Consider the following 26,280-nt stretch of genomic DNA (forward strand, 5'->3'; position numbering starts at 1 on the left):
CAGGAGACAAACAGTCTTCTAGTACCCCCTACACCACTAGAAGGTGATGGAGAAAAGTCCTGAAAAGGGAAAGAGTTACTTATTCTAATGATAAAAATATTTAAAAAGAAGCAAGCACACAAAATGTGCCAGACGTGCAGAGCTGAAAGTAGAGCTCAGGTCAACTTGTTTCTGCTCAAGCTCTATCTCTTTGCCACAATCTGTAAATCCAAGTCATTTATTGAACATGTACTACTATACTAATTATATTAAATTGGTGATTGAAAGCAAATAGTTTCCACTTCCCATATGCAGTAATATATGAATTCTTCAATAGGATTCCTAAGCTTCTTGTTCTGGATACTTTTCTTTCTGTAAGTACAGTATCACAAATTGTGATTTACTGTGATAGCAGGTTAGAAACCCTGATACTTTAAAAATGCATGAAAAGTATTTGTTTACTTTTTCTTTTCATTAAAAATGCACAATTAATTTACTGTTCATGAAAGTTAGGGACTAGTAGTGCTGACATGTGTTAGCTCTAATACTGAGAGGTGTTGTGCAAGTTTCTAATGAGAGATCTGACAATATACCTCAATCATACTTCAACAACCTTGCCATTACAGGCTTAGTCTTCTGTTGAGCAGAGGATGTCAGTTAAGATGTCACTCTGTCTGAAATGATGTAGTGGGCTCAATTTTCATCTGCCCCACATTTACACATGGTGCAGCTGAGCAGAGGAAGGGTGGAAACTGTAAGATACTTTTCTGTTCCCCAATACTGGTCTGGTGGACAGCCACAGTGTAGTTGCAGCAGTCACAGAGAGGTCACTAAGACAGCAAAGTATCAGGTGGGTGGCTATGTGCTCCAATCTTCCCCTCATTTTCCAACCCATGTCATGCTGTTCCCTCCCCTTCCCATTTGCTAAGAGAGGGCAGTGAAGGAGAGAATCAGATGGGATAGGGACAATAATGCAGACTCTGTTTAGGGGAAATCCAGGCTGTTTCTTTAGAGTTTTTTTCTAGCTACTTTTGAAAAAGCAGCAAGAGACATGGCTGAAGACTGAGCCTAATGCCTTTTTTTGAATCTATTTTCATAGATATTATGAGGCTTAATCCCAAAGTTTGTAAGAGTCTTAAAGAATTATATGAATGCTAATGACTATTACAAGTATGAACTAGAACTAAGAGGAAATCAACCCATTTCATGTAGACAGTATCAATCATTTAAATTCAAAGATGGGAGGCTAGTGACCTAACCCACTATGATACATAGGCTCCAAATTCATCAGTATTAGTTACATCGCATTTAAAATCTATGTGGCTGCAAATTAATCTTATAGAAAGCTATGTAGAGAAGTACTGAGGAAGAGAAGAGGCCCCAAAACTATATGCAGAGCTCAAATTAATGATACAATTCAAAAGTTTTAAAAGTTGTAAAATGTTCATTAAAACTGAGTAAGTGAAATGTGGCTTAATTTTTTTGTTATGTATTAGTTTACTGTGCAGTGTTTGAGTGAATAATTTTATAACTACTGACATGCAAAATCATATTTCATCTTATAAAAATGATTATTAGTAGTTACTTACAATGATTATAAACAATATGAAAGTCTGTATTAATGGTATTACAGTACTGTACTTGGTGAATATTGCTGGAGACATGGCCTGCGAGTGAAATTAAACTGTATTTTAGGTTGACAGTAAAACACCACAGGCCATGTGGCAGCTGATTAATGCATACCTTAGATGTGCAGTGAGGTGCAGCCAAGAGCCAAAAGAAAAATTTAAGGTTGTTTATTAATTTTCATGAATGCACAGTCAACTGTACACTATTGTGATTACTATATAAATTGGTGAAATTAACTCATTTATGATCTCAACTGATACTCCTGTTATAGCAATCTTAGAAGCAAAGCCACGATGCCCATGTTTCTGGATAGGCCTTAGCTCAATTATTAGATAAAAAATCTGTCTATAGAAAAAGAGACCACTTAAACAAATCAAGTCTAACATACCCAGTAGGTCAGTGAAAATGCTTGAATATGAAGACGTGTACAGTAATAAATGTATCTTGAAAATTTTCTCCAAGTTGTCTATATTTTCAGTCTGGTAGACACATATAATCAAATGTGGGTAAATTCAGTTCAAAATCCATACAACTACTATGGTATGGAGGCTTATCTAAATTCTAATATGTAATTTTTTAGGCTTGTCACAGAATTTACAATGTGAAAGACAGATGAATTTTGACTGAATCTAGCTTTAATGGCTGAATTCTAACCTCATTATAAGGCTCTCCATTAGAACACTCTAATATAAAACTATTATTCTTTGCTTCATGTTTATATTAAACTACATTATCCTTCTGCTTTAACAATGCCTTTGTACAACACTCCAAAAGCTTGTGTTGTATGAAAACCCACTATCTAAAAATTATATTATTATGGAAAGAATTTCGGAGAGTAGGCTTTACATTCCAGTTTTTCTTATAAAAATCCGGGACATTTGACTTGCTTTGTGATGAGTAATGGAATAATTAAGTTAACTGTTAGAAATAGATTTACTACCCATAACATACTAGTAGGGTACAAATAAATTTAATTTATTTAGATCTAAAACTGTTCTGGTATACAAACCTGGAGTTTTAGTTATTGTTTCATTAACTTCTCTCACTCCTTTACCTACAAGTAAAAAGACAAATTATCATTTTTATGAACATATTTATTTTTGTATAGAATGCTAAAACATAATGTTTGATTGAAGCAATTATCCCTTCTATATTTGCAGCAGAAAGAACTAAAACCTAGAACAAATTACAGATCAACCCCATACATCCCCACACATTCATTGGGGAGGGAAAACCAAAACAAACAAAACAAACCTTGGAAACCAGCATTTTTATGATGGTAAATTAGTTGACTACACAGATAAGTATTTAATATATTCAGTCCTAAAATTTATTGTTTTATACCAGCCCCAGTGCTATAAGAGAGAGCCTTATAGTGAGGATGAATTATATCTATGTAAGTGTAATAATGTAGTACATTGAAATTAAATGACTATCATATAATACTAGGGTTATGGCACAAACCAGAAAAATTATAGTAATCTAGGTCAATGACAACATATCACAAAACCACAGTAAGAGTAAGTTGATGTAGTTCCACTGAAATCAATGTCAATTTACACCATGTGAGGGTTCCAGCCCCATACTGTTAGGTGCTTTAAAAATACAAAAGTCGAGCAGATAGATCAAGTTTTCTTCTGTGCACTCTTTTTCTTCAGAGGCATTCAGAGTGAAATTCAACCCTGCGCAAAGAGCTCTCAAGAGTCCTTTGAACTTATTGTGTCCTTATGTCTTACTTTGAAGGTCCGAATAACAAATAACAAGCCTTGTTTGAACTCTCCTCAAGGATGAATTATATCCTAACAGGTATATGTCAGCTCATAGTAATTGGTTGCTGTTAGCTTGTATGCACATATGAACATTGCTAGAGAGCTAGCTTTTTAATATTTTATATACTGGACTCAAAAATCAACAAAGGAAAAAAGTCTTAAGCTTTATTTGAAAGTCTGAATCTCTCTCAAATAACTTCATTAGGTCTAATGATATGTAGCTCCCTTAAAAGGTGACTTTGCAGGTAACTGATAATGGAATTTAAAAAGCTTTGTGTCTAGGTCACAGTTCTTGGTAACAGAGTTTAAAAGAAGAGCACACCCAAGCCTACTACAAAACCAAGAAGTTGTATTTTCACTGCACACATTTTTAACTCTTTTCTAAAGTTTCAATTTGCATCTAACAAAATGTTACAGCCAGGAAGTCCATAGTCCATGGTCTATTTCTTTTAATTTTAAATTATGTAAAGACAGATTTTACAAACCACATTCATTTAAACATAAGGACTAAATTTTTCTTTCAGAAAAAAGATTCCAGGGGAATTATATCAGATTTACACTTGTGTAATTTAGAGCAGAATTTGGCCCAATGGCTTATTTTCAATTTTTTTTTAGTTTTATTGCTTTTTTTATTATTATAAAAGGAAACACATCCACCATGGATAAAAAAAATTGCCCTTAATTCACCTGACATACCTGCATGATTTCAAAAGCCAGTTTGCCATGAAAGAAATTATAAAAAAATTAACCTGCCTACAAATATTGTATATTAAGCACTAAAGAACATCAAGACTTGATATAAACTGAGGTAAAAAAAAAATGCACAGTTAAAAGTGATAGCTTGTCTTGACCATGTTATGGTCTTTTAATTAACTCTTTTATCTATAGATGTACTATTTTTACTCGATAGATGTACTATTTTTTCAGTGAAATATATTGGTTTGCTCAGTTTGTCTCATAATCTGAATACTGTTATGACAGTTTGCTTTACTATAATATTAATTGGTTCAAATTCAAACCTGGAATACATTGTAAATTAAAAAAAATTATACTAAGAAAAAAAGGTGTCTAAATTAGGTGGTGTGTGATATAATACTTGATCAGCAACTTACTTTTACAAATAGGTGGCTTTCCTGTCCATTTCATATCTGGCTTACACGTCCGGTGCTCTGATCCACCAGCAAGAAAAAATCCTGGCTGACAGGTATACACCAAAGTGTAACCTAAAGTAGGAAGATCTATCGCTTTCACATCTACATGCGCTGGTGTCTCTGGTTGTCTGCAAGCATGAGCTGAAAGAGTGGTTTTATGATTAGAAAAAGCTGCAGCAAACAATTTAACACAGTATCTCTTTACAGATTTTAGGTAAACTTTCTATAATTTAAAAGTTGCAAGTAATTTTTATATTTTAAAACAGAAGCAACATTGAGATTTTGTGATTTATTGCTGTGTTCTTGTAAGTTGTAAATAATTAGTCCTGCTAATATCGCTTATTTCTACACTGAAAATCGATTATTAAGATGAGGGAGAAAAGAGTTAAAAGGAAGAAAAGTCAGGACATACACCATTTAAAATTTTTCAGTGATCAGAATTCACTTATTGTACTGTCATAGCTTCAGACGCCACCTAAATTCAGTGTCTGAAACAACCTTGAAAATTACAATGATTACTGTGCTATATACATTAATTATAAAAATCAAATGAAATAAAGGTTCCATAGAAAGGTTTTATACTGCATAGGCTGCGTCTAGACAGGCAAGTTTTTCCGCAAAAAAAAACTTGCCAGCTGTCTACACTGGCTGCTTGAATTTGTGCAAGAACACTGATGATCTAATGTAAGATTGTCAGTGTTCTTGCGCAAATACTATGCTGCTCTCATTCAGGAAAAAGCCCTCTTGCACAAATGTATTTGCGCAAGAGGGCCAGTGTAGACAGCTAAAAACTGTTTTGCACAAAAAGGCCCCAATGGCGAAAATGGCGATCGGGGCTTTCTTGTGCAAAACCGCGTCTAGATTGGCACGGACACTTTTCTGCAAAAAGTGCTTTTGCGCAAAAGCGTCCGTGCCAATCTAGACGCTCTTTTACGCAAATGCTTTTAACGGAAAAACTTTTCCATTAAAAGCATTTGCAGAAAATCGTGTCAGTGTAGATGTAGCCCATAGAGTATAACAGACATTGTTGCAGTAGATGTCTCTATCTTTCTGCTCCATTTGTCCATTTATAACATCTCAAAATCAATCTGAAATAGGATTAGAATTTGAGGTGATTCTAAAGCAGTGGGTAGGTAGAGGTCTTCCACGGGGCACATCAAATCATTTAGGCTATGTCTAGACTACAAGCCTCTTTCAAAAAAAAGCATCTAGAATACAGCCAGTACTTTCAAAAAAGCAAACCACTGTTTCGAAAGAGAGCACCCAAGCAGTCTGACTGCTCTCTTTCGAAAAAGCACAATTTGCATTACATAGCGCCATTTTTCAAAAGAGCACTTTCGAAAAAAGGCATTCTTCCCCATGAAATGAGGTTTTCCACAGTTGAAAAAACTGCTGCGTTCTTTCAAATTACTTTCAAAAGAATGCAGCAGCAGTCTAGACGCAAGGGAAGTTTTTTCGAAAAAAGGCCACTTTTTTCTAAAAAAACCCTGTAGTCTAGACACACCCTTAGATATGTGTCCAGTTTTACAACAGGCTACATAAAAAGCACTAGTGAAATCAGTGCAAACTAATATTTCATACAATAAATTGTTTTCATTTCAGTGTACAATACAGGCAGTCCTTTACGTCGGATCCGCAGTTAGGAACAGGATTTGCTGCCCGTCTCCCTGGTCTGCTGGAGACCAGCAGACCAGGGAGATGGGAAGCAAAGCCTCTGAGGACACCAGCGGAGGGACAGCTGCGGCACGTCTGGGCTGTCCGCTGGCCGCGTGCTCCACGGCTTTGCTCCACGTCTCCCCAGACCAGGGAGATGGGGAGCAAAGCCGGGGAGCACGCGGGCAGCGGACAGCCCAGACGCACCGTGGATGTCCCGCTGCCGGCGTCCTCAGAGGCTTTGCTCCCCGTCTCTCTGGTTTGCTGGTCTCCAGCAGATCAGGGAGATGGGGAGCAAAGCCACTGAGCACGCAGGCAGCGGACAGCCCAGACGCGCCACGGCTGTCCCACTGCTGGCGTGCTCTGCCGCTTTGCTCCGCTTTGCTCCCCGTCTCCTTGGTCTGTTGGTCTCCAGCAGACCAGGGAGACGGGGAACAAAGCCGCGGAACACGCCGGCAGCGGGACAGCCGCGGCGCGTCTGGGCTGTCCGCTGCCCGCGTGCTCCGTGGCTTTGCTCCCCGTCTCCCTGGTCTGCTGGAGACCAACAGAGCAGGGAGATGGGGAGCAAAGCAGAGCAAAGCCGGGGAGCACGCGGGCAGCGGACAGCCCAGACGCACCGTGGATGTCCCGCTGCCAGCGTCCTCAGAGGCTTTGCTCCCTGTCTCTCTGGTCTGCTGGTCTCCAGCAGACCAGGGAGATGGGGAGCAAAGCCACTGAGCACGCAGGCAGCGGACAGCCCAGACGCGCCATGGCTGTCCCACTGCTGGCGTGCTCTGCAGCTTTGCTCCGCTTTGCTCCCCGTCTCCTTGGTCTGTTGGTCTCCAGCAGACCAGGGAGACGGGGAACAAAGCCGCGGAACACGCCGGCAGCGGGACAGCCGCGGCGCGTCTGGGCTGTCCGCTGCCCGCGTGCTCCGTGGCTTTGCTCCCCGTCTCCCTGGTCTGCTGGAGACCAACAGAGCAGGGAGATGGGGAACAAAGCAGAGCAAAGCCGCGGAGCACACGAGCAGCGGACAGCCCAGACGCACCGCGGCTGTCCTGCTGCCGGTGTGCTCTGCGGCTTTGCTCCCCGTCTCCCTGGTCTGCTGGAGACCAGCAGACCAGGGAGACGGGGAGCAGAGCCGCGGAGCACGCTGGCAGCAGGACAGCCACAGTGAATCTGAGCTGTCCCGCTGCCCCCGTGCTCCGCGGCTTTGCTCCGGATGCCTGTGGTACAGCAGGTGGGGCGCTGCCGGTTGGTCCCGTAGCGCCACTCTGGGCGCTACTGGACCAACACAGCAGCACCCCAACTGCTCTGCCCCAGGCGTCCGGATTCAGCCACTGCTGGTCAGTTTCATCAGCGGCTGAATCAGGACACCTGGGGCAGAGCAGCTTGGGTGCTGCTGGGTTGGTTCAGTAGCGCCGAGGAGCAGCGCTACTGGAGCAACCCAGCAGCACCCAAGCTGCTCTGCCCCAGGTGTCCCCAAGTCAGCTGCTGCTGAAACTGACCAGCGCTGACTACAGGAAGCCCGAGGCAGAGTTGCTCTGCCCCGGGCTTCCTGGAATCAGCCGCTGATCAGTTTCAGCAGCAGCTGACTTGGGGACGCCTGGGGTTCTTAAGTTGAATCTGTATGTAAGTCGGACCTGGCGTCCAGATTCAGCCTGTTGAAACTGATCCGAGGCTGATTCCAGGAAGCCCGGGGCACAGCAACTCTGCCTCAGGCTTCCTGTAGTCAGCCGCTGGTGAGTTTCAGCAGCGGCTGAATCTGGACGCCAGGTCCGACTTACATACAGATTCAACTTAAGAACAAACCTACAGTCCCTATCTGGTACGTAGCCCGGGGACTGCCTGTATATACAGTAGTGTAAGTACAGTATCTATATTTCAAATGATTTATTTTATATTATATGATAAAAATGGGAAAGTAAACAATTTTTCACTTATAGTATGCTGTGACATTTTTGGTTTATGTGGTCTAATTTCGTAAGAAACTAGTTTTTAAAGGAAGTGAATTTTGGAGTTATACAAGATAAGTCCAATGCAAAACACAAAAATATTACATTAACTTTAATAGAATTATGACGTATTTGCTCTAATGTCACTGAGAGATGAATTTAGCCCAATGGAGTCAATACAGTAACAGTCAGCACATGATAAATATACGATTTGTTAACAGTCATCATCCAATGGTACCTGAGAGAGAGAAATTCACTGCTACATTTAGATAAGTAAACTACTGCAGTAAACTAAGTAGCATCTGCTGGCAAACACTGTCTTTCAAACAGTGGAAAGTATACTCCATATTATCTTCTACAAGAGATGAAAAACTGCATTGATTGTCAAAAACTACATTACAAATACAATTTAAAGAAAAAAACTGTACTTACGAATGCATTCAGACTGTATACCACTCCAAGTTAAATTTGCAAGACAAGAACGAGTAGTAGAGCCTTGTATATGATAACCCTTTCTACATCTGAAAAAGACTGTGCTTCCAACCTACAGTTTCAAAATTAGAATATAAGAGAAAATAGGAAAGCATCATTTGCAATCAGCTGACAGCATAGTGATATGCTGCTAGGGAGATTAAAAAAATCTCTTCAGTATCTCATCAGTTTGCAGTTTACAGAATTATAATTTTTCCTTATGTAACCAAAGTTTCATCCATGATGATAAAAATTAATTTATTTGTCAATGAGAATTTGTCAGTGGTAGCTGAAAATACTGACCAGACAGGACACCAAAACAGATGACACTGTGCATTTTCAACTTTCTAATCTACCGATGTGTGACAGAAGTAATTATACTGTGACAAATGACTAATTAACTTGTAACTATAAACCTGTTTAAAATATTTTTCTGACTATGTGAATTAATAAGTCACTTGTTTACATGGGAAACAAGAAATTACGAGTCACACAATGTGCAACCATAAAAGATCTGTAGCAGTTGAACCATAAGTCACATTTGTTCTGAAAATTATGAGCATAATTGTTCATGCCAAACTGGAAGATCTACCCAGAATTGCCTGGGCCCTTCACTCAATTAATTTTTGTTTTTTGGAAAATAAAATGAAAACATTATTTACATCATTGCTCTTGGGTGAGACTGGAAATGTGGGGTTCGGTATGCAGGCTGTCCCACTGAGAGTCCTCTCTCACTGCAGCAGCTTGGGGGCCAGTGAGAAGCACCTTTTCATGGGCACTGGAGTTCCAGCAACCAAAACCAGCGGGGGCGGGGTGCATTTCTCCTGGCTGGGACAGGTTCAGGTTTGTCTGCCCCCAGTGTTCCCCGGCTATAGTATGCAAATGCAGCAAAGTATGCACTTTCCTCTAGCTCCCTGACACAGGGGAACAGTCAGAAATGTCCCTGTACAAATCAGGGTGGGGGAGCTTCAGCCCTCCCCTCCACCCACCCTTTGACTGAGGTATGGGGGTGAGTGCATCCTCAGTCAGCCTCTTTCATCTGCCTGGTGATTGTCTCTTTTTCTGTATGGTTTTCTGAGAAGCAATCCCATTCCGGGCTCATCCCATTTTGCTAACACAACCAAACTCATGTATTGCTTTAACATGAAAAGAAGAAGCTGTAAACTGAATTGGTGGTACTAATTCTTATCTTTTAGGAGGAGTTCTTGAACAAACCAACTGATAGAAGACAGACAAGCACTCTCAAGTATATAGTAGATATGTGACTATGTACTACATAAGTTCTGCTAGACATGCTTAAAAAATGGAGTGATGACTGACTGGATTGAAAATTGTACTGTGCTTAAGTGGGATGAGAAAACAGATAGGGATGCAATTGCTATTCAAATAGGAAAACACCAGTGTGCAAGTGAAGAAGGTATTCCTAGGCATAGTGGTCATAAAAGTGAGAAAAAAATATTTTATTTAAAATCCATGTTTTAGAAAAGAAAATGGGATAGGAATTTTGTAGATTCATATGTTCTAAAGGCCAGAAGAGGCTATTTTTTAGTCTCTGATTTGTGTCCATTAATTCTTTCCCCCGGGGACTGTCCAATTTGTCCAGTATATATTGCAGCGAGGCATTGCTGACATTTGATGGCATAGATTAAATTACTTAATGTGTGGTTAAATGAGCCTCTGGTGAGCCCTATTTATTTTGGTACTGGACATCCAACATTCTGGTCATCTGAAGAAGTGGACTGTGCCCATGAAAGCTCATGATACCATCTACATGTTTTGTTAGTCCTTATAGTGCTACCAGACTATTTGTTGTTTTTTTAAAGTTTATTCTGTACAGACTAACTTGGCTACCTTCTTAAGTTACTATTTTTACCATCTGTTTTCTCCTTCATACCAGAGATGATAAGACTTCTTTGAATGAAATTGTTTTAAGTACTGCATGTCTTTTAGGTTAAAAAACATTCCTTTTTTTGTTTTTAAATTGACCTTCTCTGCCATGCTAAACAGATTAAGCTCTTGAATCCACCACTATACAGTAGATTTTCCAATGCTTTAATCATTTTTGTGGTACTTCTTTGAGTCCTCCTCAGTTTATCAACATGTTCTTTGAATTATGGACACCAGAATTGTGGTTCCCAGTAGCAATTACATCATTGCAAATACATAGCTAAAAAACCACTCTGTTCCTACTTGAGATTTCCCTATTAATACAACCTTTCATTAGCCCTTTTCGCCACAGCATCACACTGAGAGCTCATGTGTAGCTGATTACCTACCAAGAACCCCCCAGCCTTTTTCAGAGTCACTGCTTCTCAGGATAATCCACATGGTTTGTCCTTATATGTACACTTGTACATTTTGGCTATATTTAAAAAAAAAACATTGTTTCTTGCAGGTGACCAGTGAGTGTTTTTGGAGTGGAAATGATAGAATGTGACTGCAGGGGAAAGACTAGAACAGATGGATTTGATGATAGTACTCATAAAAGTGGCCATGAGGAGAGGAAGTAGGTCAGAACAACTGAAGATGCAGAACTGTCCATTGAGAAAGTGCTTTTGCTGAGAGAGGTGATGATTTGTTGATAAATTTGATGAAGAAGAAAGAAAAGGGATGTAGATTAAAATAATATGGATAAGTGAAAATCAATATTAATATATAGCATGCATATGCATATTTTATATAATAATAAAATAATACAGTGACAAAGTGTAGCACCTTTCATCTTAAGATCTCAATTGCCATTACAAAGGGATAAATTATTATCAATGTATATATACTAGGAACCAAGCAAGAGAAGCTAAGCCAACTTTTTCAAATGTGGGTGTCTAATATTAAATCTGTGTTTAGCTATCTAAAGGCAGGTGTCCTGACAATCCCAGGAGCATGGCATCTTCAATCTAATTCCACCTGAAATGGCTTTGAAAATGAGGACACTTTTGTTCAGTGTCTAATTACTAGCATGGATTTTCTTGCCTTATTGTTTGCACTGTGTCTGAAAATGTCCATCCCAAAGACATACAGATAATGTGTGGTAGAGTCTAGAAAAGAATGCAGCACTTCTGACTCTAAAGTGCTCTTGCTTTTTGTAAAAGTATTGCCAATTATGATACTAGTGAATACCAGAATTAGTTTCACCATAAATTGGAATTTCACAACAGAAAGTATCAATCTAGAAGGGATTTATATAGGGAAAATGGCATGTCTATGCTCAAGCCAATAATAGTTATGTATCTTTTTTAATCTTCAGAAGGAACAATGTAACATACTCTTCATATTGCTCAGCTGAAAAGAGGTTGAAGGTGTGTATGCATTTGTATAGCAAGGCAATGAAGTACAGCTGACTAAAAATGAGCCAAGGTATGTCAGAGGTGATGCTAGCAGACACAAACACTTAAAAGAATGACCTTTTTCTAGGACATTTTTCTCTAATGAGGCTATCTACCCATATGTTATTAAAAAATTGATTCCCAGCAGTGGTATCCTATCGGATATGTTACTAAAACTGGATATCCAAATATTCACAGAAGCAAAATGTGTCTACTTCCATCAGTAGCATCCAAAAATTACATTCTATCCTATAAGGTTGGACCTCCCTGGTCCGGCACCCTTGGGACCTAATTGGTCCCAGATCAGGGATTTTGCTGGACCAGGGAAGATTATATCTAGCCTCCTGCAACAGGCCCCCCAGCACTAGACTGGCTGCAGGCCCTGCTCCCCTGCCATTCCCTAGCCTCCCCCCCCCACCTTACCTGCCACACTGGGCAACCCTGCTTGCAGCACATAGGACTGCCACCCCACTACGCAGTCCATGCTGAGTAGCCTTGCCCCTCCAGACTGGTCTGCTGCAGTGCACTGGACTCCCAATCGCACCTGGCAGCCCCACTGGGGCATACCTGGCTTCTCAGCTGTGATGAGCTAGACTCCCGGCCCCTCCTTGCCAGGGTATAGGGCTCCTAAGCATCAGCCCTATACCAAGATTCTGTGGTCCTGTCAGACCATAGATATTGCCAGACCAGAGAGTCCCAGTTTACAGAGGTTCAACTGGTAGTACTGAACAGAACAGTTTAATATGAGGGGAAACATTAAGTAACCTGATAGGAATATAGCTAGAACAGTACAAATATAAAATTATTGCCCACCCAATGGTCTATCAATTTTTACAAAACCCCTCACTTATTACAATGGGGAATTCTACTAAAAATTTTATGACATGATATATTTGAAAGACTGTGGGTTACTTCCTAAAAACTGTAACTGAAGATGAAACCTAAATTTTTAGTAAATAGAAATCTGATAAATATTATTTTAAATATCTAAAACAAAAATAATTAAATATGTTAATGGTAAATGTATTCCAAATTTAATAAATTAGTAAAAAAAGGCTACTTACCTCATAACCTCTAGAACTGTTTTGTATTCCATAAGATGGAGTTCCAGGATCTGTGCAAGTATTATGTGCTGGATCTACATTTTAAAATGGAAAGCACAGGAGATGCTATTTCAGTGTAAGTTGTCAAAGATAAATTAAAACCATGCAAAATTACAATAAAATTTGTTTCTTTCAATAAGTCACTATTGTTTACAAGTAATTAATGAAAATAGTTTTGGCATACAGAGATTTCAATATTGGGATTTTTTTCATAAACCTGACCCTTTTGACCCACTGCATATTGTATAAGCCAAAAGCATTTATGCGTAATGCAGATGTAACATTCAGAGGCAACTTTCCCTTCAAGTGTTCTTTTTTAGGAACCTCAGAGTTGCAAACCAAATATCTGAAAACCAACACTGCCAGACACTCTTTTTTGTGACCATGAAAGCACAAACTTTAAAAGAGGCCAGGAAGGGATAACAGTACATCTCAGAAAAGGCATGGATATTGAGTTCCCCTGAATTCTGTGCTGGCTGTGCACTGGCCTGGTTCATCAGAACAAATTAAGAGCAGCCCATAGCTACCAAATGATATTCCCTAGAGATGGACAAGGATGCCCAGAGATGCCTGTTACATGGTTAGGATGGAATGTGGGTAGCACAGGAGATAATAGGATGGCTGTATATAGCAACTAGTAGTGGACCTGGCAGCCTCCTTGGGCCCAGGGCAAGGTGGTGGTTGTTGGAGGCAAAGGAGGAGGAGGGGAGAGATAAAATGGTGGTTGTTCTTTCTCACCTGTTAATGATGTTATTTGATTCTCTAAACTGTTGGAGTGTTGTCTGTTAACCCCCTATCCCTTCCCTGAGTGAGTGCAGAAGAATGTCTGAGGTAGACAGCAGGAGTAAACAACAATGCACATAGCCCCCAGCAGGGAGTGTATACGGCCCCAGCAGGGAGTGCACACGGCCCCAAGAGGCCCAGACTCAGAGGCTGCATGTGGCTGATCCTTAAAGGAGAGAGGGACAAGTGGAGTCTCCCAGAAAGCCCTCTGCTTGGACCACCTGGCCAGCGGACCAGCTTAGGAGTCAACTTGGGAAGATCAAACAATATAAACTGCCTTCTGCTCACCTTATCATTCTGCCTAGCACTGTAAGTGTGATTGAGTGATTCCCAGCTTTAATTGAATAAACAAACCCTTTACACTCCTATGTGGTGATCCCCTCTCCTTAGTGTTTAAAGTAGTTGCAATCCACATCCCCTTGCAACAGTGGTGTAGGGGGGCATCTGCACTTTTCTGGAAGGGGAAGAGCTGAGGATGGAAGAGGTGAGGCTGAGGGCAGCTTGCCCTCCGTGCTGCCTGGAGTGTGACGTGGCTCCACCCCCCCCGACCTTAGTGATGCCCAGAGTATGAAGTACAGCGTACTAGCAGCGATTTGTAAGGCCCAGGGTTCCAGACACCACTGCTGCTACTTTGGCAACAGCAGCAGCTGAAGCCTTATGGCCCTTTGAATCTCTGCGCATTGGGCAATTATCCCCTTTAACTCTTTCACTGCCTTCCCCTTCATCCTCAGGCCTGGCATATAGATTGGGGTGAATCTGGCACTGCAGTATACAGTGGCTACATTGCAGCTCAGAATATGAGCCTATATTTCATCTCTAACAATTTTCAATGTTCTATCATCGTAATCTTATAAACTAGTGGTGTGGCATACCGTTTCCATGTAGCCTGATTTCCAATTTCAATGTTAATCAGTCACACCAATTTATCACTAGAATACATAACTGACTAATTTTAAAAGGAAATTTTAACAGCTTCGGAACTGAAATATATGGGAAACTAACGGAAGCCATTTTAAAAAACATGTAGGACTTGAATAACTAAATGACTTTTAACTTCATTATCAGTTAGATTATACAACTACTAATGGACAAATGAAACATGTGGGTTTTTTTAATGTGTATCACCAAGAGAAACCAACCTCTTGGGAAAGAAATTGAATTAGATAACCCATAGCTATCTAATAGAATAAGCAGTGTCAAGAAGTGGTAAACATTGTCATCTTTACATTAATTAAGCAAATGTTCTGTATTAGAAATAAAAGATTAAGGTCACTTGTACAGGATAAAACATTAACACTGAACCAAATCCAAAAATAAAATATATTCTTTCCAGACCTTGGGTATCTTTTGGTGAAGCTGACCATCCCTATACAAACTACATATCTATTATGCTTTTAGGAATTTAATTCCAAATTTACAGCTTATCTACACTGACATGTTTTGTCACCAAAAAACTACCATTGGGTGACAGGATAGTGATAGTGTTGTCACTGTAATGTGACTTTTGTTGAGAAAAATACCCACTTTTAACAACAAAAACCTTCTAGCCCTGAAACAGACTTGTCTTTACTCTCCCCTTTATCATTGACAAGGAGCCAGTATGTATTCTGCTGTTTGTTTTGTCAAGAGAACTAGATTCCACCATTATCACCCAACGTTTGTCCTGATGTCTGTGCTCAGTATTTTGTGATCTCTGCTGCCCTGCAGTCATGCACCTCTCCCCTTAAAATGCTCTAGGGAGTATCTGACAGCTAAGGGAGCTGTTTCCCGTAGGAGATTAATTTTGTAATTTTTTTTCAGCCATATGATTTTACAGGTAAAAATCTCCTTTAAATTATTATATCTTTCTTCTCCCCACAATGATATTTTCAAAGCCTACAGAAGGTCCAATAGGAAATATTTTGTTATAAAAGTACAAAAGCTGTGCTGAGAATGAGGGGGTAAAAATTGGGGCTTTTTTAGGTAAACAAGATCTTTCTGATGCAACGGTGTCAATGTATTTATGTTTCATTTCCTGTAGATTTTGTAAACTTCACTGGAAGTTGACTCCCAGACATTTGTCAGGTCTACTCCTTCACTGTATGGATCACATCTAATTTTCCTATAACTCATATTCTTCACCATTCAATGCAGAAGTGACATATTACCCACATAGCTGAGTGCTAAATGTGGTCTGGGTTAGGCACATTTGAATTTATTTAGAGTACACATCTGAAATTAATGCTAATGGCTCCTTGTTAACTGACCAGTGAAGGGTGTTTCCACTAAGATCTTGTGCTCCTAATCTTACTCAATGCCCACAAAATCACTTCTTTAACTGAACCAATCTCTTCCTCCTGAAGGAAAATTATTACTATGATAATTTAATTCTAAATTTCTGTATGTTTGTTTAGAAAACAGCAGAAATATTTCTTCACTCTTTCACCAAATAATAGAACAAAAACCTCTATTTGCCTTGGGCCAAATCCTGAAGTCAGTGGGAGATTTGATCTGACCCAGTAAACCCATAAGTCCCATTGCAATCAGTGGCTGTGTCCAGACTCAGGTGGTTTTTCGAAAAAAGTAGCCTTTTTTCAAAAAAACCTCACCTGCGTCTAGACTGCAGCCGCATTCTTTCGAAATTAAATCGAAAGAACGCGGCTTTTCTTTCGATGGCGGTAAACCTCATTTCACGAGGAAGAACGCCTTCTTTCGAAAGTTCCTCTTTTGAAAGAAGGCATTCTTCAATGTAAATAGGGCTTCTTCGAAAGAGAGCATCCAGACTCACTGGATGCTTTCTTTCGAAAAAGCAAGCCACTTTTTCGAAAGTTCAACGTGCAGTCTAGACGCTCTCTTTCGAAAGAGGCTCTTTCGAAAGAGGCTTGCAGTCTAGACATAGCCAGTGAGAGGCTAAGAGCACTGAGCAAATTACAGAACATACTCTGGATCTCAAAAGATCAAGCCCAGTATTTCCCAAATCCCAAACTGAACATTTTGATTTGAGTCTTCATCTTAATCATGATAACAAATTATTTACAATACTCTAATGAACAGCAGAAAGATGGAAATTCTTACCAATACATGTTGGTTGAATTCCACTCCAAACACTATCTGCTTGACAAATTCTTCTGGAAGATCCTATCAGTATAAAAGGAGGTCTGCACTGAAAGGAGACTTCAGATCTGTAAGTGAAACTTTTCCCATTAAGACGCCCCTCAGCTGGAGTACCAGGATCACCACAAAATGCAGCTATTGAACAAAAAGAAAATACAAAAGCTATATGAAGAAATGAACATACCAGGCCCAATATTTTAAAGTGGCATTAATTTCCGGGGGGACAAAACGACACTACTCATAGCTAAATTAGAATGCAAATGTTCTATCATGTGATTATGCTTGCAGATCAACTATAAAGGTGTATAAATTGAAACAATTGTGCTCACAACTATTTGCCTCCATTGCTAGTAATTGCAGGCACAAGAGTGCAATCACAAAATACACCACTTCAATTGAGGTACCTGAATATGGATGTAGATAACTAGCTTTAGACACCCTCATCTTATTCTCAAAGTAGACCAATTTTAGCTTGTAATGGTGAGCAGAATCCACACAAGAGTTCAGTTTGTGGGACTGTAGAGAAACGGATACAATTTGGCAAGGTTGTTAAGGAAACAAACAGGATTTAAAGAATGTTTCTCAACTGGAAGTGAGGATGGGAAGAGAGAGAGCAAGACCAAGACTAAAAAGGACAGAGAAGAAGGAAATATACTGAAGCTGTGAACTTAAGGGCTGAGAAGCTTAATGATGAACATGGTAATGATAACAGAAAAAGAATAATGAAAAAGTAGATTTAGGATTAAACAGCTAAGGAGTTCATTTTAGTTATGTTGGTCCTCAGCTGGTGGCAGGACATGGAGTAAGGATGACAATTTATATTTTATTTTTTTTAAATTGCACACGTATCCTAATTCTATACTATGGCACTGATTCAGTACTTAGAGAAGAATTACATTTGACAAGTAAATAGCACCACCTAATTTCAGTTCCCAGGATTTATTTGTTTGTTTCTATAGTTCCCAGGATTGATTTGTTGAAGTTCATGTCCCATTCCGAACCAATCTGACCCTATTTAGCTTGTGAGAAATGACGCCATTACACCTTGAGGTGGTTCAACCACACACCTTTATCTTCACACAGTAGCTGTTTTATACTGCCAAACTTACGCAGACATTGTGGGATGTCTCCCCGCCATACACCTCGTCCTTCACAAGAAAGAATAGCGACATTAGATAACTGATAGCCCTCTGCACAATTGTAACTTATACTGGACCCCCAGTGATAATCTGATCCTTCCACTTTTCCATGTAGCACTTGAGGAGGTGGACCACATGTGATAGCTATTGGAAAAAAAAGAGAGAATTTGCAGATGTAATATTATAGCTGGTCATGCTTTTATAATAAAAACTCATTAGGAACAATTTTGCCACAAGAAAGCATGCACAGTTTAACTTTTCCATTGTCCACACAAATGAAGTACATATGTGCATGTTATCAGCATGTCACAGAGTAGGGAGACAAACAAGCAAAACAAATAGCATACATAATCAATCATTAAAATGTTTAAATAACCATTATTCTGATTTAGGACAATAACAAGGGGAAAAATCTTAAAGACCTTTCTCTAATTTTACTTCATTCAAGGTCCCTTTTTCTAAATCATCTAAGTTATGCGGTAGATACTCGGTAGTTACTTGGTAGTTATGTGACTAAATCTCTATTCAACCCTTAAAAAATAGTGGCTATGTGGGATCCTCAATGCTTTCCCATGGGTGCTAAAAAATTTCCCATAGGAGCTAAAATTGATGGCAACTAAAACAAATGAAGAAAAGTATCTTTAAAAATATGTCTTCCTTCCCTACTCTAAGCAAATGTAACATGACTCAGCTAATGCTTTCAGGTATCATTATACATCAAAATATGGTCAGCCAATCACATAAGCTCACATTTGATTATTAATGAGATCCTGTGCTATTCTTTTAAGAGATGCAGCAGATAATTTGGAGTCCATACCCTCCCACCTGATTTTGGGCTATTTCAAGGCTGGATATAACTTAAAGTCTGTGTCTAGACTGGCAAGTTTTTCCGCAAAATCATCTGCTTTTGCGGAAAAACTTGCCAGCTGTCTACACTGGCCGCTTGAATTTCCGGAAAAGCACTCAGGTAACATCGTCAGTGCTTTTCCGGAAATACTATGTTGCTCCTGTTTGGGCAAAAGTCTTTTTCCGAAAGACTTTTGCGCAAAAGGGCCAGTGTAGACAGCACAGTACTGTTTTCTGCAAAAAAGCCCCGATCACGAAAAGGGCGATTGGGGCTTTTTTGCGGAAAACCGCGTCTAGATTGGCCACGGATGCTTTTCTGCAAAAAGTGCTTTTGCGGAAAAGCATCCTGCCAATCTAGACGTGCTTTTCCGAAAATGCTTTTAATGGAAAAGTTTTCCATTAAAAGCATTTTCAGAAAATCATGCTAGTGTAGACGTAGCCAATCAGACTTGGTAGCCTGTGTTATGGCAGACTCACCAGAATAATCTGTGGACTGCAGTAGTGACCCAGAATCTGCACAGGACTGCATGTTATGGCCAGGCCCGCCATCAGGGGAGAGGAACAGGAACAGTTGCCCCAAGCCCCAGCAATTCAAAGGAGCCAGGGCTCCCACCTGATACCACAACTGTGCAACATGATCTTGGTTCTCTGAGGGCTGAGGGGGGTGGAGGCATGCCATGGTCCAGATGGCACAGAGCTGGCTGCCCCCAATCCGGTCCTGCCTGAAGCATCACCCATCTCTGATACCTTGTCAGGGGCCCACAGAGACTGTAGGCTCCCCTGGCTATGGCCCTGAAACACCTTTACCACCACCAGTCCCATTATTCTCATGCCCTTTACACCAGCATTTGTCATAGGGTCCTCAGAAGGCAGCTTTCAGATGTCTTCCATAGTATGTGCGCTGGAAGAGGCACTTTCCTGCTACAAACTTGGCTTTGGAGACAGGGTTAGGATGTCCCTTGTAGACATCATATCTTATAAAAATGAATATTCCTGTGGCACTTTAGAGACTAAGAAAATAAAATATAGTATCATGAGCTTTCGTGGGCAAAAACCACTTCTCAAGCAAGCTCATCTGAAGCCCACAAAAGCTCATGATATTTTTGTTAGTCTCTAAAGTGCCACAGGACTACATGTTGTTTTTAAAGTTGCAGACTAACACGGCTACACCTACGAGATTATTATATTGTATGTCAAGCACAAAAAATTACACAGCTTTAATCTCTCTAGTTCAGTGCCCTTGGGACCTGACCAGTATTGAACAAGAGAATTTGCTGAACCACAGAGGGATCAATACTGTCTTGCATCATTACAAACCCTTCCACTGCTTACTGGGCTCTAAGAAGACCTTTAGGGGTAAATATTTAGATCAGTAACACCACAGAATATAATGCCAGGATGGAGGATATAAACAAACTTTATGGGACCACAGGAAACTTGGCCAGACCCATCAGTAGTGGACATCAAGCTAACTAAAATCATGCTAAATCATGGATGTTGCCAGACAAGAATGTCCCAGAATAGAGAGTTTCAACCTGTATTATTAAAATCTTGTATCTGAGTGTCTTAGCAGTATGTTAATGACTTGCATATTATCTATCTTTAAATGGCTGTGTAAAATTGTTTCCCATTTGTAAGTAATAATAATATTAATTCTATACAACATGAAATCAGTCAAGTTACAACTACTTAAACTACTTAAATTACAAAACAAACCTTTGCAGATTGGTTTACTCTGGTTCCAAGTGCTGTCTTTTGTACAACGTATAGTGGATGCACTGGTAGGCTCCATCAAATATCCTGGGTTGCACTGATAGCTGACTGTCTTATTAAAGATAAATTCAGCTCCAAACTGCATACCATTAGCTATTCCACCAGGGTCTCCACAGCTAATTACTGGAGAAGAAAGAGAATATGGAATCTTGCTTCAACAACTATAGAAATGTAATCAAAGTCTAAACGATCTTTCTCCTGACAGCCAGGAGTGTACTGGCAATCACAATAGGCCAGGGAAATGGGTTGAGAATGTTCCTTCCTATGACATCACCCCTGTGTGCCCCTCAAGCCCCACCTCCTGTGTCATGTCCAGCATGCAGTACAGGCGGCGGGTCAGGCTCTGCGTGCCACATATAGCACGGACGTGGAGCCACTCAGAGTGAGGGGCAACAGAGGGCGGACACAATGGCCCACTGGATGATGGCCCACCGGGAAATTCCTGGTATGCTGCCTGGCCAGATCACCCCTGCTGACAGCTAGTTTGAGATGGGAAGAGTCTTCTGGAGCACACCGTATTTAGTGAACACATCTACTCTGCGTAGACAGGAGTTGTATAGTTCCCTATTAATTATAGTTCCCTATTAATCCCTAGCAGACAGGAGTTGTATAGTTCCAAGTGTTCCGTGTTGGCTAGTGTTGGGTCACTAATCACTTTAGTGTTGAATGCAAGGATAGTGCAATGTAGTTATCTTCATGGTATGAGTAAAGGGTACTAAAACTGGGCTAAGCTTGTCCTACATCCTCAGATGAAAAGAACTTGCTAAGCCAGGTACTTGAATGCCAGATAACTGTGAGTGGAGCATGGTGAGGGAGCAGAGAGGGGCACAGAAAAGGAACTTTTTGTTGTAGAACTCCAGAACATGAGGCAGAAGATTGTGGTGGGTGGTCCTGCTCATAGTTTTATAATATAATTAGATTCAACATCCCTGTGGTGGGGAACACACCACAGCTGTCCAACAATATAGTATTTAATTTCAGAAAAGAGGACTACACAAAAATGAGTTAATTAATTATACATAAATTAAATGGAGATTAAAAGGCACAGTGGCAAAAGTCAAATAATTGCAAGTTGCATGGAAACTTTTAAAGACACTATGATAGGGTCTCAAATGTATACCCTAAATTAAAAAGAAAACATAGTAAGAGAACCAAAAAAGTGCCACTATGCCTAAATAACAAAATAAACTAAGCAGTAAGAGAAAAAAGGCATAATTTAAAAAGTGGAAATTAAATCCTAGTGAGGAAAATAGAAAGGAGCATAAGCTCTGGCAAATGAAGTGTAACAATATAATTAGGAATGTCAAAAAAGATTTTGAAATACACCTAGCCAAAAGTTATAGCATTTTTTAAAGTACATCAGAAGCAGGAAGCTTGCTGAACAACCCATGCTGGATGATCCAAGTACTAAAGGAGGATTCAAGGATGATAAGTCCATTGTGGAGAAACTAAATGAATTCTTTGAAGTGGTCTTCACAGCTGAGGATCTGAAGGACATTCCCAAATCTGAGCCATTTTAGGGTGTGATAAATCTGAGGAACTGTCTCCTTAGAGGAGGTTTTGGAACAAATTGATAAACAGTAAAAATTCACCAAGAACAAATGGCATCACTCAAGGAGTTCCAAAGGAACTCAAATGTGAAATTGCAGAATTACTTACAGTGGTTTGTACCTATTCTTTAACTCAGCTTCTGTACCAAATGACTGGAGGATAGTTAATATAACATCATTTTAAAAAAGGGTTCCATGTGATGTTGGAAATTTCAGGCCAGTTTGCCAGTACCAGGCAAACTGGTTAATACTATGATAATGAAGAGAATTGTTAGACACATAGATGAAAATGGTTTGTTGGGGAAGAGTCAACAGTTTTTTATAAAGGGAAATTATGCTTTCCCAATCTACTAAAATTATTTGAAGATGTTTAACAAGCATGTGGACATGGAGGATCCAGAGAGCCTTTTAAAAAGTCTGTCATGAAAGACTCTTAAGTAAAGTAAATTGTTGCGGGAAGTTCCTCTCATGGACTAGTAACTGGTTAAAAGATAGGACACAAAGGGTATGAATAAATGTTCAGTTTTCAGAATGGAGAGAAGAAACTAGTGGTGTCCCAAAGAGGTCCATATTGGGACCAATCCTATTCAACATCTCCAGAAAAAGTCTGAAGAAAGGGGTAAAACAGTGAGGTGTCAAAATTTGCAGATGATACAAAACTGCAAAATAGTTAAGTCCAAAACAGACTGTGAAGAGCTTCAAAATGATCCCACAAGACTATATGATTTAGCAACAAAATGGCAGATGAATGTTAATGTTGATAAATGCAAAATAATGAATATTGGAAAATATAATCCCAACTATAAGTACTAAATGATAAAGACTAAATTAGCTATTATGATTCGAGAGAGATCATTGTGGATGGTTCTTTGAAAACATCCATTCAATGTACATCAGCAATCAAAAAAGCATGTTAGAAATTAATTTAAAAGGGATAGAGATTAAGACAGAATATTGTATTGCTTCTGCATAAATCCATCGTACAACCACATCTTGAACACTGTGAATAGATGTGGTCACCTCATCTCAAAAATGATATCTTAGCATTGGAAAAAGTTTTAAAAAATGGCAGCAAAAGTGATTGGGGTATGAAAAGACTGCCATACGAGGACAGATTAATAAGACTAGGGACTTTTCAGTTTGGAAAAGAGATGACTAAGGGGAGATATGAAAGAGGGCTATAAAATTGTGGCTGTTTTGGAGAAAGTAAATAAGGAAAAAGTCATTCAGTTGTTCCCATAACACAAGATGGGGGTTACCATATGAAATTAATAGGTAACAGGTTTAAAGCAAACAAAAAGGAAATATTTCTTCACACAATGCACAGCCAACCTGTGGAACTCCTAGCCAGAGGATGCTGTGAAGGTCAAGACTATAACAGGATTCAAAAAAGAACTAGAGAAATTCATGGAAGCTATATCCATCAATGGCTATTAGCCAGGATGGGAATGAATGGTGTCCCTAGCCTCTGTTTGTCAGAAGCTGAGAATGGGTGACAAAGGGTGGATCACTTGATAATTACCTTTTCTGTTCATTTCCTCTGGGGCACTTGGCATTGGCCACTTTAGAAGACAAGATACTAGGCTAGATGGACCATTGTTCTGAGCCAGTATGGTCATTCTTATGTTTTATGTGCTAAAGAGTCATATGTCTCCTTGGACTTCAACCATCATTCCAGAGGACAGATTTTGCTCAATAAAAATCCAAAGTAGCATGGCTCAATGCATGTTAATTTTAATCACCTAAGTCAAATGCCATCAGGCAAAGCTTGATTTTCTTTTTTGGTAGTTCAGGTTTTATAGTTTCCACAAGGTAGTGTTGCTCTTTTGAGACTTCTGAAAGCATGCTTCAGATCTCATCCTCTCTCATGCTCCAGATCTCATGCTCTAGATCTCAGAGTTTGGAAGGTGCTTTAGAGTTTCGGGGTGAGCGCTGTAGTAGTCTTTAGATACTAATCTCACATTGGTATCTTCTTTGCATTTTGACAAATTGGCAGTACAGTGTTCTTAAAACCACACGTTTAATAGGTAATACGTCATCATTTGTGTCTGCTATAAAACGAAATATATGGCAAAATGTGGGAAAAGGCAGAGCAGGAGGCATATAATTCTTCACCAAGGAGTTCAGTCTCAAATTTAATTAATGCATTACTTTTTTAATGAGAGTCATCAGCATGAAAACATGTGGCCGAAGTAAGAAGGGGCATGTGAACTTTTAGCATATTTGGCACCTAAATACTACGCATCTCATCAGAGTTGCTCATCAAATTCAGCTACAAAAGTGCTATGTGAATGCCCATTCTCCCTTTTAAGTATCATTGTAAATAAAAAGCAGGAAACATTACCTCCCGTAAATATAAACAAACTTGTTTGTCTGAGAGACTGGCTGAATAAGAAGTAGGACTGAGTGAACATGTAAGTGCTAAAGTTTTACATTTTTTGAATTGCATTTATTTGACTAAAAAATCATACTTGTACATTTCTCTTTTGTGACAAAGAGATTGCTCTATAATATTTGTAAAAGGTGAAAAGACAAATAATGTTTTTGTTTGCCATTTTTACAGAGCAAACATTTGTTATAAAATGATATAAAGTGAGAACTGTATACTTTGTATTCTTTGTTGTAATTGAAATACATTCATTTAAAAATGTAGAAGAACATCCATAATATTTAATACATTTCATTTTATATCTTTTCCTTACAATGTAATTAAAACTGTGGGTAATATGATTATGTTTTTTAAATCATGTTTAATTTTGAGGTAATCACATGAGTTAACTGCAATTAAATCAGAAGCCTTATATTTCTGTGTACTAAGAACATAACAACTTAAAAATGGCCATACTGGGTCAGACCAAAGGTCCATCTAGCCCAGTATCCTGTCTCTGACAGTGGCCAATGCCAAATGCTGCAAAGGGAGTGAACAGAACAGGTAATCATCAATAGATCCTTCTCCTGTCATCCATTTCCAGCCTCTGACAAACAGGCTAGGGACACTATTCCTACCCATCCTGGCTAATAGCCATTGATGGACCTAAATTCCATGAATTTATCTAGTTGTTTTTTGAACCTCATTGTATATTTCTACAAACAGTATACATTTATTTTTAAGTGTACGATATAAAAAAACATAATTGGCTTTAGTTGTTTTAACTCTACTGTTCACTGGATCCTGACTGCATTCCAGATTGTCACTCAGGGTATGTCTACACTAGCCCCCTTGTTCGAACTAGGGAGGCTAATGTAGGCATTCGAAGTTGCAAATGAAGCCCGGGATTTAAATATCCCAGGCTTTATTTGCATCTTCTCATCCGGGCGCCATTTTTAAATCCCCTTAGTCTGAACTAACTGCCCGCGGTTACACGCAGCAGTCAAACATTAACTCGAACTAAGTCCTCATGGAATGATGTGTAACAGTAAACTCGAACTAAGGATTTAGTTCGAGTTAACGTTTGACTGCCGCATGTAGCCACAGGCAGTTAGTTCGGACTAAGGGGATTTTAAAATGGCGTACGGACGGGAAGATGCAAATAAAGCACGGGATATTTAAATCCCGGGCTTCATTTGCAACTTCGAATGCCTACATTAGCCTCCCTAGTTCAAACTAGGGGGCTATTGTAGACATACCCTCAGAGAGAAATATCCATGAATCTGCTGTTTCAATTTACTTCACAATAGTTCTCTAAAAGTAATTTTCCAGAATGTCTTTGTAAATTATCAGGAAAAAATGCTTCTTTAGATACAAACCCTGTGAACTAAAGATATGGGCTAATATTCATTTGACAGTTGTTCTTAAAAATTATTTCATTAGTATTGCTTTACAATCTGTAGTAAATGCAATACTTGTGGTTTAAAATTCCTTTAGGGTTTAATCAAACGTAATCTGTTTTGAATAATCAAATAACTTCATTCTGAAATATTCCTGTGACTTGACTAATAGATAAAAATGTTAACCCCCAAGGTGATTTTTACTATTGTCATACAGGGTGTTTCACTACCTCTGTTTGTACTTTCCTGTGAATAATTCTGTAGCTAGCACTTCTGTCTTATGTTACCCACAAACACTTAAAATTCCAAATCT

At 39.4% G+C, this 26,280-nt stretch overlaps 1 protein-coding gene across 1 annotated transcript in view; it reads right to left on the minus strand.

Annotated features, from left to right (window-relative positions):
• CSMD1 (CUB and Sushi multiple domains 1) overlaps positions 1-26,280 on the minus strand; it is a 1,868,278-nt gene that overhangs the window by 20,786 nt on the left and 1,821,212 nt on the right. Inside the window, exons 59-65 of the mRNA XM_006137767.5 lie at positions 20,593-20,772; positions 18,001-18,174; positions 16,853-17,026; positions 12,977-13,050; positions 8,548-8,659; positions 4,490-4,669; positions 2,618-2,662 (exon numbers count right to left, since the gene is read on the minus strand). Coding sequence (XP_006137829.3) covers positions 2,618-2,662; positions 4,490-4,669; positions 8,548-8,659; positions 12,977-13,050; positions 16,853-17,026; positions 18,001-18,174; positions 20,593-20,772 — 939 coding nt within the window. The remainder of the gene's footprint in view (positions 1-2,617; positions 2,663-4,489; positions 4,670-8,547; positions 8,660-12,976; positions 13,051-16,852; positions 17,027-18,000; positions 18,175-20,592; positions 20,773-26,280) is intronic.

The sequence above is a fragment of the Pelodiscus sinensis genome, chromosome 3 (genome assembly GCF_052426305.1).
Source record: "Pelodiscus sinensis isolate ZL-2025 chromosome 3, ASM5242630v1, whole genome shotgun sequence".
NCBI classification, from domain to species: Eukaryota; Metazoa; Chordata; order Testudines; family Trionychidae; genus Pelodiscus; species Pelodiscus sinensis.